The 12,785-nt window shown below is 38.2% G+C and overlaps 1 protein-coding gene across 3 annotated transcripts in view; it reads left to right on the plus strand.

Annotated features, from left to right (window-relative positions):
• The window catches only part of Camkmt (calmodulin-lysine N-methyltransferase), a 349,458-nt gene that overhangs the window by 311,615 nt on the left and 25,058 nt on the right, over window positions 1-12,785 (plus strand). For 2 of the 3 annotated variants that reach the window (XM_070025509.1, XM_070025510.1), the window contains one exon: window positions 12,366-12,440. In XM_070025509.1, the coding sequence (XP_069881610.1) occupies window positions 12,366-12,440 (75 nt within the window). Of the gene's footprint in view, window positions 1-921; window positions 989-12,365; window positions 12,441-12,785 lie in introns of all 3 variants that reach the window. The other variant, XM_070025508.1, reaches the window with a different exon arrangement.

Here is a 12,785-nt window from a genome sequence, read left to right on the forward strand (position 1 = left end):
AGAAATAAATGAGAAAAATGGGGGCATTTGGAAATTGCAAAGCCAAGAAAATAACACTGAAGCCAGGGACAGAGGTCAGCACAGAAAATATATGCCATGGAATCTCTTCTGGTTATTAAAGGTAGGACACATATTAAGCTCTGATGTGTACAAGAGCTAGAACAAAGAGAGAAAATGCAAGAAATATTTTTAATTTTTTTGAAGAGAGCAAAACAAAATTTATAGTCCAGAAATTAGAAATCCAGCTTTTCCTAGTACTGAAACCTTAATTTTTCCCATGAGTCCTCAAATATGTGGCACAGGATGATGTAATGGACAAGCTACTGAAAGTCTCCTTTCAGTAAGCATGGCTCTTTGTTCAAATCCTTCCATGTCAGCAGATGGCTAAAGGCCAACGCCAAAGTCTGTAATGACAGTTTTTCAAGGGAACTTTCACTAGATTGGCTTTCTTCTTCAGTAATTCATTTTTCCTCAAAGAGCTCCAGACTTTTCTTCTGTTTCTTTTCACTCCCTCCCAAATCTCTCCCTGCTGCTCATCCCCACTCTCCATACTAGCATTTAGGAGACTGGAAAACTTCAATTTGGAAAGCCCCTGACTGAATGACACTTGCCTTTCAACTCTTGGCCCCTTTAAGCAAGTGGAGCATGGTAGTTCTGCAGCAGTCATTCTCCACCAGCACCCACACTCTGGGCCTTGCCCGTGATGGTACCCAGATGTATACTTCCTAGATGATAAAACTCCAGCCCAAGAATTAAGAGATGTTGTTTGTGGTAAGTTAGCATTTGGTGGCAGAGCCAGGACCACCCTGTGCTCATGCTCTGCAACTTATCTCTTTTCACTGTGCTGACCCCAGGCATGTTTGGCTGGGTTTTCAGTCAATTGACAGTCACTGCAGAAGTTTTCTTAACTGTGTCCTGCAGATGTAAGCGACATCATCATAAGGAATCAGAAGGCTGGTGTGTTTAAGACTGAGAAAATATCAAGCTGGTAAGATCCCTTTCCATACTGAAACTTCTCTTGATGCTATGGATGTTTATTTTAAATAACACTGGCTAACACTGACCGGACACTTACTGTGTGTAAGGTACTGTCAGACAGTGTTCTAAGCACTTACAAATATGATCTCATTTAATACTCCTAAGAAACCTATGAAGGAGGAAGACCCTCATCAGTTTTAATGAGTAGATGAGAAAACTGAAGATAAGTATATTAAACACCAAGTTAGGGAATTATGTAATGGTTGAAAAATATACAATATGAGTTTGGGAGAAGGCCAGCCTCTAACCTTTTTAAATGGCTCTGTTCCAGTGGCTCTCAATCTGGGATCAGTTTTGCCTCCCAGGGGATTTTGGCACTCTCTGGAGACATTTTTTCATCAGTCTGACTTGGGGAAAGAGGAGAGAATGTCAGTGCTGGTATCTACTGGCTACTGGTATCTGATGGGTAGAGGCCAAGATGATTGCTAAACATCCTTCAAAGCACAGTCCCGCCCCCCATAAGCCAGAAGCATCTGGATCAGAAAGTCTGTGTTGCCATGGTTGAGGAAGCTCACTCTAGTCTAAAAATTTAAAATTTTAGGTACCCATTCCCTTTTAGATTCTGTTAATTTATATCCAGACTAGGAAACATGCTGGCCCTTAACCAAAACAACTGTGTATAATTATGTATTCTGTGATGCTCCATTTTACTTTTTGCCCTATTGGTAACAGATATAGAAAGCCAGGCAGTGGTGGCTCATGCCTCTGAGCTACTCAAGAGGCTGAGATTTGCAGATTGAGGTCTAAAGTCATCCCAGGCAGAAAAATAATCCTCAAAACTCTTAACACCAATTAACCAAGGTATGGCCTTGAGGAAAAAAGCTAAGGGTCAGCTCCCAGGCCCTACATTCAAGCCCCAGTATCAGCTCAGAAAGAGGGAGGGGGGAGGAAGAGAGGGGAAACTAATCATTTTCCTATGAAAACTACTAAAGTATCTGTATTTGTACATTTTCTCTTTATTACAATTAACTACAGACTTTATTTATTACTATTAACCAGTCAGCCTTTTGTATTTTAAGTTTTAAGTTTAAGTTTAATGCCGAGAACACTTTCCCACCCTGCCATGTTTGGAAAAAGAAAAAAAGTCAGATGAACAGTACCATATTTAAAATCCAAAACAACCATGGTTGCCGTAGTTCAAGCTTGTAATACTAGCGCTCAGGAAGCTGAAGCAGGAGGACTGAGAGCTCCTGTCTCAAAAAATGTATGTATTAGTGGAAATTCTTGTATGAGGCTATGGAATAATAATTGGGTTTTTTTCTCATATTAGTTGGTGAATGCAATGAAGTCCCCTATGTTTTTAGATCCATTAGAAGCTTCCAAGTTTCCCAGCACACAGGGGGCTGTATGTTTCTTATTTCAATGAACAAACCACATCCATTTCCCACAAAACCCGAGGCAAGTCCAGAGGAAGAGAAAGCATCTGCCATTACTTACATATCCCTCACTCAGGATTGCCTCTCCTCCACAGAGAGCAGTACTGTTTTGAAGAGGACTGCATTTTGGGACATGATTTTCAACCTGGTCTTTTAGTTATCAATCACAAGCACATTTTCTGTGTTGTCCTCATTTACATTTATTTAATGCTTAAGGTCATTTGTGACCATTTGAGTGTATTTCAGCATATGGAATGGGGGAATAATAGATTTCAGTTTCATGCTGTGAAGAGAGATTGTGTTTGTTACAAGACATAATGTTGTTTACTGGGTGTTAATAATCACTAATTAATAAACATATCTAGACGTCACAAATGTTGCTTTTTAAGGACTAAAAATGTCAAGTGTTTAACTTACAGAGAGCAGTAATATTTCCTATCATCTCTTCAAAAAAAATAATTAACTTACATAAAGAAGCAAAATATTCAACACAGGACAGAGGATTTAATTACATGGTCTTTGTTTCTGCTTGGTTTTTTTTTTTTCCTATTCTCAAAAGTATTATTTCTAAATAGATTGTTCTGATATGTAGTTAGATGTACAGCTTATATTTCAGTAGAAATACAGGAACCTCTCGGGTGAGAGGTTATTGCTGGTTTTTTTTTTTCATTTTTATTTTATACCATTGTGGTCAGTTTTTTTCTCTTTTAACTATTGCAGCCATTTTGTCCAGAGTCTTCTAAAGCACTTTCCAGAACACAGGTGGATGAGTCAGTCCTTGAAATGCCTTGATCTTCTATTAAAGTGCTACTTGACCACTTAACCTTCAAGCAGCCAAGGGAAAGAGCCAACCAGAACCGTCATCGACATTCCTCTTCTAGCCACTGCTTCCCCACCCAGAACCATTACAATGCAGTGAAAGTATTAGTTCCATGAGAGAAGAAATAAAAGGAACCCAAACACAAAAGAGCTAAGATATAGTTCAATATTCTTTTTTAGTGCCTCAATGCATATGCAGAATTTCTCTTCCAAATTGGAGGTGTGGAATAACAGTAGCTACAGATAACTAAGAAGTATTTACCATAGCTACAAAGCCCACACGTGAGCCAAATATTTCTGCTATTAAAAAGCACTTCAAAGCTTGACATGAAGTTTGTAACAGCTGAATGTCTCTTGTGACTTCATTTGCAAAGAAGATGTAAAAGCTGAAAGGGAAGTCATGATATGCGAACTGTGAGGCTAAGAAATAACATTTTTTTTTAGAAAGGAATGAGAAACTTTCACATACTCTATACTCAAGACACCTAATTCAGACCTAAGTAATGAATGTCCTTAGTAATGAATACTATGATTTAAATGTGACCCCCTAAAGATATGGTTCCTAGCCTGTGGTACTGTTAGCAAATGGTGCACTCTTTAGGACATGGGCTTAAATGGAAAGAAGTTGGGCCTTCCTGTTAAGTGAATGTTGGAGCCCTGGCCTATTCTGCTGCCCTGTGCTCCCACTATAGTTTACTGACTTGCCACAGCCCCCAGCATTGAGCCAGCCAAGTGATGATAGACTGAAACACCAAGACTTTGAACCAAAATAAACTTTCCTCCTTACAAATTGATTTTGGACATACATAAGGCAGCTCAGATTTTTGCCACAGTAACAGAAAGTTGACTACCACAGTAACTATTAACATTTCTTCTCCCCACTGACTTCTTCCTACTACTTACCCAGGGCTAGGAAGACTCAGATTGTGTGGTGCTTAAAGCATATTTTGAGGCCCCTCTTTAGAAGGATGAACTTGATTGTACATTAGAGCATAGGGACGCATGGCCCATTACTAGGGCCCATTGAAATAGTCCTTTGCAAGCTAGGGGCTCTGACACTCAAGCTTCATTAGCTTAAGTGAGTCCACCCTGCTCTTTCTTATAAATACCACCATCCTTGCCCAGAGTAGTTTTCCTCTCCTATAAATCAAAGCAAATCTTCTTATTCCTATTGTCCCATTTTTATCCCAGACTATTAAATATGTGCTAAACATGGAAAAATATATTGCTGAAAGCTAGGGAGGCTTAGCCTGGCTGGATCTAAGGTCTACGTCTATGAAGCATTCTGTATATCTCACAGCTCTGAATATAGCCATTGGCTGGTTTAACCATTTATTCCTCCATGTAGTCATTCATTCATTTACAAATATGTCCAAGGCATTCTGCCTTTAGGAATCTAAATCTGGAACTATAGAAAGTAGTTCTTGAACAAAGGAAACTGAACTACTAAATATAACCAGAAATTAATGGAAGAGCAAGGATATTTACAGCATTCCAATTGTTGGGTTTATCCGAACCTGTCATCTAAACTGTGACTGTCTAACAAAGAATGATTTGGAGCCTCTGACGTCTCTGTATTTCTAGGTCTTCCAGAATTAGTGAATGCCGTCATTCTCTGATTAATGTTAGTTAACATTTACAATTTTTAAAGATCTATCAAATTTTCCCTGCTGTGATATTAAAAATGAGTTTCCCTGAAGAAAACAGTTTGTCTTTCTGTGAAAGTTACAAGTGGATTTAAGCTTGTGACTTACTGCTCTTTGCTAAACCATAAATTTTAGTTAACTAGTAAACTTATTTTATGACCAAGATTTTACCTTAATGGTGGCCTTCAAGTCCAGGAAGGGGCTGGAGAGAGCACTAGCCAATGAGCAAAAGTGGCAGATACTGGGTTCAAGTGCCAGTCTCAGACAGAGAGAAAGAGAGAAGAAGGAAGGAAAAAGGGAGAGAGAGAATCAAGGAAGGAAGGAGGGAGGAAGGTAGGAAGGGAAGCAGAAAGGGAAGGAAGGGAGGGAGGGAGGAAGGGAGGGAGGAAGAGGTCTTCTCTGAGTCTCAGTTTCCTTTATAGATTGTAAATGTGTATCCCAACCACATGAGATTCAGTTGCTGCTTTATCCAAGCCTTCTGGAGGATGTTCTCACTCTCTTCATCTCATCTGCCCTTCACTATTCCCCAAGCCTCCTCCACTCAAGCCTTTTGATAACAAAATGCCTGAAAAATATAAAGAGAAAGGAATGTGTTGCATCATGTTTTTGGAGATTTCAGTCCAGGACTAAGGAAACATGTTGCTTTGAGCCTCTGCTGAGTATGCCAGATAACAATGGTGGAGAGACTGTATCAGCACAAACTGTTTGCCTTGTGGCCAAGAAACAAAAATAAAAACCAGATTAAATTTAAAGTGCTGGTATCTCACAATCCCTTTCAAGGCCATAGCCCCAATGGCCTTAAAACCTCCCACTATGCCCCACTCCCAAAGATTCTACCATCTCCCACAACTCTGGGGACCAAGCCTTTAACACATAGGCCTATGAGACACTTACCCAAACCATACCACCCTTCACTCTAGTACCAACACATTTGGCCTTTCCCATCTATGGTCTTTGTCATTCTTGTCTCTCCACTTTGTCTATCTAAGACTTCCTTCTAGAATAAGTTAATTACAACATTCCCCCTGCCTTTCCAGAGTATTCAGCCCACCCTGATATTTTCTTTCTAGTAACTTTCTTTGGACTTAGAATATTACCACTGTTTCATGAGGAATAACCTCTTACTAGTCCATGTGTTGACTTTATTTCTATGTTAATTCATTTATTCATTTGTTGACAAATATTCTGATCATCTTCTGTTTCCAAGTTTTGAGCTAGGTGCTGGAGAATAAGATTGTGGTGAAAAAGCCTGAGAAAGCCTATGCATTCTTGTAGTTGACATCCTAGGGAGAGAGATAATTTTGTGAAGGCAAAGATTCTGCTTAATATATTTTTGTATTCCCTGAAGTATACTTGATCTCTGGTGTATCAAAAGCTTTCAGGATTTATATTTGGAGCATATTTGAAAGACGTGAATCCATAAAGCTTGTGGAACAACAATTTTTACATTTGATCTTAGCAAAAGGCCAAGAAGTGATGGAACAGTTTTTACTGGAGGAAAGTCAAGCTCTAAAGAGTTAGACATCAGTTTCTATATCAGATATCGACTTCCATTTCAAGACTGTCTTCTCAGGCATGCGCACGCGGTGTCTGTAGACAAACTGACAGTGTGAGTAGGCGTTTATCTGCTCTTTGTCAGACTGAAGAGGAAGGTTAGTAGAAGGTAACTGAGATAAGGGAGCTGAGGACTCCTTCAGAAATACTCTGATAAAATATACCTGTTAGTGAGTTTTGCTAGAATTATGGTCACAGAACCTCAAGAACTGTAGAGAATTCTAGAGATGACACTAGGGTCCCATTTCCTTCTGTCACTATCCTGTAGATGAGAAAATGAAATTACTATGTGTACTTCCTAAGGTAACATTGTTGATTTCCATTACAAGTTTGTAGAAGGGATGATGTCCTTACTGTTTAGAGCTTTGCACTAAAGAAACCATTTCCATCTGCCTTTTTCTATTGAAATGTGATAGATTTCAGATTCCAGAGGCACTATTTTAGGGGCTTGTGTATATGTGTTAGCATTATGGTTTAAACTCAGAACCTTTCTTCTTGCTTGGTTTTCTGGCACACAGCTGGGACTCTGCCACTTGAGCCACAGTTCAGTCCAGCATTTTTCTAGTTAACTGGACATAGAGTCTTACTGACTTTTTTGTCTAGGGATTGGCTTTGAATTACAGTCCTCCATATCCACCCTCCTAGTAGCTAGGATTGTGTCCATGAACCACCAGTGAGTATCTGGCTAGTAGCTCTCATAAACTGCAGTGAATTAATAATTAAGATTTGTGTGTGGGGGTGTGGGGGTGTGTGCGCACGCACGCACACGCACACCCGCTTGACAGTCCTGAGACTTGAACTCAGGGCCTGGAAGCTGTCTTTGAGCTTCTTTGCTCAAGTCTAGCATGCTACCACTTGAGCCACAGCATGACTTGTGGCTTTTTTGTTTTTGTTTTTGTGCCAGTCCTCAGGCTGGAATTCAGAGCCTAGGAGTTTTCCCTGGACTTCGTTTTCCTCAAGGCTAGCACTCTTCCACTTGAGCCACAGTTCTACCTCTGCCTTTTTAGTAATTATTGGAGATAAGAGTCTCATTGACTTTCCTGTCTGACTGGCTTTGAACCCATATCCTCAAATCTCAGCCCTGAGTAGCTAGGATTATAGACATGAGCTCCCAGCCCTTGGCATTCCGCCTGTTTTCTGTTTGTTTGTTTGTTTAACTGGTTAATTGAAGATAAGAGTTTCAGAGACTTTCCTGCTCAGATTGGTTTCAAAATGTGATCGTCAGATCTCAGTCTCGTGAGTAGCCAGATTACAGTGTGAGGCCCCAACAACTGGCTAAGACCTTTGCTCTTAAAAAAAGTTGTTTCTTTGGATTTTCTCATCTGTTTGATCTGTTTACCAAGATCAAAATCTCAAGACTGTTGAACTCTCTGTTAAAACACTGCCTGATTTTCAAGACAAATCTTCCCTCCTCTCCAGAATTTTGTATTCACAGAAGTTACATACCAATAAACATGTCCTTATTTTCAAAGGAGTTCAGGTAAAAAGGGACAGGATATATCTTTAAAACATTTTTAAAGAAATCCCACATCATAATCCATTGTGAAATATGAATTTATTTTATCTTATTAATAAGCATTAATCAATTTTTAGTATTTTGTTACAAAAATGCTGGAATAAACCAGGAACTAGTAGCTCCTGCCTGTAATCCTAGCTACTTAGAGGGTAAGATCTGAAGATCACAATTTGAAGCCAGTCCAAAAGAAAGTATGTGAGATTCTTATCTCAAGTTAACCAGAAAAAAGCCAAAAGCAGAGCTGTGGCACAAGTGGTAAACCACCAGCCTTGAGTGAAAAAGCTAAGGAACAGAGCCGGGGCCCTGAGTTCAAGCCCCAGCCCCAGTACAGCACCAAAAAAAAAAAAAAAAAAAAAACTGCAATGAACTACATCTGTGTGTGTGTGTGTGTGTGTGTGTGTGTGTGTGTGTGTGTGTGTGTGTATTATACACATGCCAGTATATTAATAGGACACATTTTCAGAAGCATTTTGTTTATTCACTTAGTCATAGTGTCTTAATTCTTTTTAAATTCTACTGCATTCTAGTAATATATTATCTGAGATTTTAAAAAATAGCTTTATTGAGATGTAATTCACATCCAATTGTTACTGATTTATTTACTTATTCAGTGCTACTAGAGTTGAAAGGCGGAGCCTTGAACTAGATAGGTAAGCACTACACCCTTGAGCCAGACCCCCAACCCCTTGTTTTGTTTTGTTTTTTGTCAGTTATGGGGCCTGAACTCTGGGCCTAGGCACTGACCCTCAGCTCTTCAGCTCAAGGCTAGCGCTCTACCACTTGAGCCAAAGCACCACTTCCAGCTTTTTCTGCTTATGAGGTGCTGAGAAATCAAACCCAGGGCCTCATACATGCAAGGCAAGCACTCTACCACTGAGCCACATTTCCAGCCCCCCTTGTTTTTTAAATAGGTTCTTGTGCTTTTGCCCAGGACAACCTTGAACCAAAATACTCCAACCTCTACCTCCTGAGTAGAGGGAATTAAAAGTGTTTAGCCCCACTTGACCCATATCATAGTTTCCTAAAAGAAGCTCTTGTAGATGGGCATCAGAATATCTCAAGAGGCAAATATCCAAAAGGTTATAGTTCAAAGCTGGTCCAGGCAGAAAAATCTGCAAGATTCCAAAAAAAATAACCAGAAAAAAAGTTGGGCTGGAGTCATGGCATTAGTGGTACAGTATAGCCAAAGAAGCAAGCTGGAGTGAGCTCTAGGCCCTGAATTCAAACGCAGAACTGGCCAATAAATAAATAGATTAACAAATTAATAACTTGTTTGAACCACTTCTATAACTGCGACCACAACTTTAGATCAAGACAATCTTGACCTATTATTTTATATATGATGGATTGACTAATTTTAATAAGAAATAGAAAATTCCTTTATTAGACAAATATAATATGTGCAAAAGTATATATTTGTAAAATTTAAAAAATCAAATGCAATACTTTTTCTATTGTATGTAGTTCCCACTAGATATTGACTTCCTCTGTGTGCTGGACATGGTGCTAGATACAATCACACACAAGTCATTCAAATAATATACTGAATAACCTTCATGTGTCAGGGACTGTTCTAGGTAAAGGAAATACTATCTTCCTCCTCCCCAAAATTAAATTTTCATCTCCATGGTGCTTATATTCGAGCAAGGGAAGATAAACAAACAGTAATTTAGTTATCTAGTACAATAAAATAATGCAACAATAAATAATACAATAACAGTTCAGAACAAGATAGGGAACTTTTAGTGCTGATCCAGCAAAAAGTGCTAGATTGGAAATCAAATACACTTTTGAAAAAGATAGGGGCAAGGGGCATGGCTCAAGTGACAGAACTACTGAGCCTTAGAGAACTAGGCTGCGATTCAAACCCCAGTACCACAAAAGAACCATAAAGAAAATGAAATGGTAGTAACAGAAGGCCACCCTGAAGAGGCAAGACATTCAAAGACTTGAAGCTGTTGAAGGGAGTAAGCCATCTGGAAGAGTAATATTTAGGCAGAGTAAGCAGCATAGTGAAAACCTTAGGCCAGTATCACTAGAGCAGAGCACACAAGTGATAGAATAATAAACGATGTGGTCACAGTTCTAAGCAGGCCAGATGGCAGTCTTATGGGTTATTGTAAAGACTTGAGCTTTTCCTCTTAGTGAAGAAAGGAACCATTCCAGAGCAGTACACAAAGCAGAAAGGTAATAAGGAATTTTTTTCTCTTTCTTCTCAAAATGTGTGTGGTACATATATCACTTTTATGATCTATCTAAAAATCTCCAGTGCATACATATATGTACATATACACATATATTAAATATATATTATATAGTATATATACAATATATATAATTTATGTGTATATAATACAGATACTATATATATATATATATATATATATATAAAATAAGCCATAGAGACACAGCACAGGGCCTGACACAGTAGACAATATATATATATACTACATAGTATATATACTGCATATGTAGTATATAGTGGGGTTGGGAATGTGGCTTAGTGGTAGAGTGCTTGCCTAGCATGAAGCCCTAGGTTCAATTCCTCAGTACACATAAATAGAAAAGGCTGAAAGTGGTTGTGTGGCTCCTGGTAGAGTGCTAGCCTTGAGCACAGAGAGGCTCAGGGATAGAGCCTAAACCCTCTGATATCAAGCCCTAGGACCAGAAAAATAAATAACTAATAAAATTTTAAAATGATCTGTATAGCAAAGTATATTATATAGTATATATTATAACATACTATATATAATAGACTATACTGGATATAGTATATATATATATATATATACACACACACACATACATATGCTGGAGGAGGGTATTGTTGAGAGATATGATCTCTCTATGCAGTCTAGGAGGTTGGCCTTGAATTTCTGATCCTTCTTGCTAAGGCTCCCAAGTGCTGTAATTATAGGTATGTGCCACCATTCTCTGCTACTAGATCTGTATTTTAAATCCTTGTTCGTGTAGAAGCTCTCAAGGACACTCAGGTCTCTGACAAGGGCTGACAGGTTTACTTTCCCCTATAAACCCAAGTCCCAGAAGGATCAGAATCCTCAGCCTATCCAGAAAAGTCATGTTAGTTGTTTCCTCCTCTCCCTTGAGATTCTGATGAACCAAAACCAACATAAGCATTCACCTCTCAGAGATATCCTGGGTTCCTTTGTTTCTTGGCTCTCCAATGGGTCTGGGCCATTAAGTTAATAAAGCTTGTCTCTGTGAATAATCTGTGAACACTGAAGTAGCCCTCTTCTGGAAAACCTTCCTGGGTACTCCTCATCTGTGTCTCTATGGCTTACTAACTTCCTCTATGAAGATGGACCTGGACACACAGCACAGGGCCTGATGCAGTGGCCAGTAGGTATTTAGTAACTACGAGTCAGGAGAGACAGAGACAATAACTAAACCTCAACCCATGTAGGTGTTTTTGTGTTAAATCTTTTTAAGAAACTCATTGGCATTGATGTGACCAATATATATGAAAAGCCCTTTTTTTGTTGTTAATATAGTTGTCTTATTTTTACATTCAAATGTGTGATAGCTATCAAAGAAAGACATAGAAGAAATAAAAACCTCACCAAAATATGCAACTATAACTGAACAAGGTAGGATATGATCACTCAATCTAGCTCTAAAATAGAAAAAGGAAACATAATTTTATTTTGAAAAGAAATAGTAATACAAATCACAGTTTTAGTGTGATAGAAAAAGTGATTAAAATATTCCAAAATAGCAAATTGTTGATCATCACAGTTATCTTCTGAGAGTCACAGAAAACCTCTGGTTGGCTTCAGAAGCATAAGTATAGTTTTCAAATTCATATTAATTATTGTTAGTAATATGAAGTTTAAACCAGTTTCTTCTTTGATTTGAAGATTGTGACTATAGGAGAATTTCAAAGTATGCTTACAAACTGAGATCTACTAAGTGGAAGTTGTGTATTGTTTTCTTCCAACTTTCCAAATTGTTCATTTTAGCAATAAGAAATGCAGCTGACATGCCAGGTGGGGGTAGTTATACACTGTTTATATCATTTATTTTTATAAATTAGTATTCCAATCAGATGGGAAGTACTTCAGTTTCAGTATGTGCCTCATTCATGTTAAAGATCTAGACTCATTCTAATGACTATAGTGCACTAAGCTCTTTCTCCCTTAGTTTGTCTACAAAACCTATTGAAACTAGCAAAAACTTAACTATTATACTTAAATAAAGAATTCTTCCTCTTGTGGAGTTGGAGTAAATAAAATGTAGAAGACAGTTACATCCTATTTTTATTATATCTTTTGAAATAAAATTTGTATATGCCTTTTAAATAATTTCAAATGCCACAAAAATAATGTTAATAGCTCAAAAATCAAAAGTTAAAAAAAAAGCCTAAGTATAATTTTTTTGAATCTTTTTCTCCTCAAGCGTTTTACGATGGGATAATGAGACAGATGTCTCTCAACTGGAAGGACATTTTGACATTGTTATGTGTGCTGACTGGTAAGTATATAAAAATCATAAAACTCCTGTTAGAAAAAAAAATAGCTTTGCTAGAGTCATTGGGCTGTGCTGCTTTGCTGACAACGGCTAAGCAAAGTCAACAAATGAAGCACAAAGCCACCTTAACCTCAACAAATTAATATTCATCTCCATGTGACAGTTATAAGGTAGTCTTCTATCACACAGTAACTTCTACCACATTATTTCCCAAAGATTGATTTTGAGAAGCATTTCCATTTTCTGGAATTGCCTCTGTTTCATGCTTGACGTATCAGTAAATGGACGACTTAGGCAAATTGCAAATAATTATGGCTCGGAGAGGAATAGTCTGGAGAAAAAGGAGTT

The sequence above is a fragment of the Dipodomys merriami genome, unplaced genomic scaffold, assembly GCF_024711535.1.
Source record: "Dipodomys merriami isolate MVZ:Mamm:240054 unplaced genomic scaffold, mDipMer1.0.p SCAF_17, whole genome shotgun sequence".
Taxonomy (NCBI): domain Eukaryota; kingdom Metazoa; phylum Chordata; class Mammalia; order Rodentia; family Heteromyidae; genus Dipodomys; species Dipodomys merriami.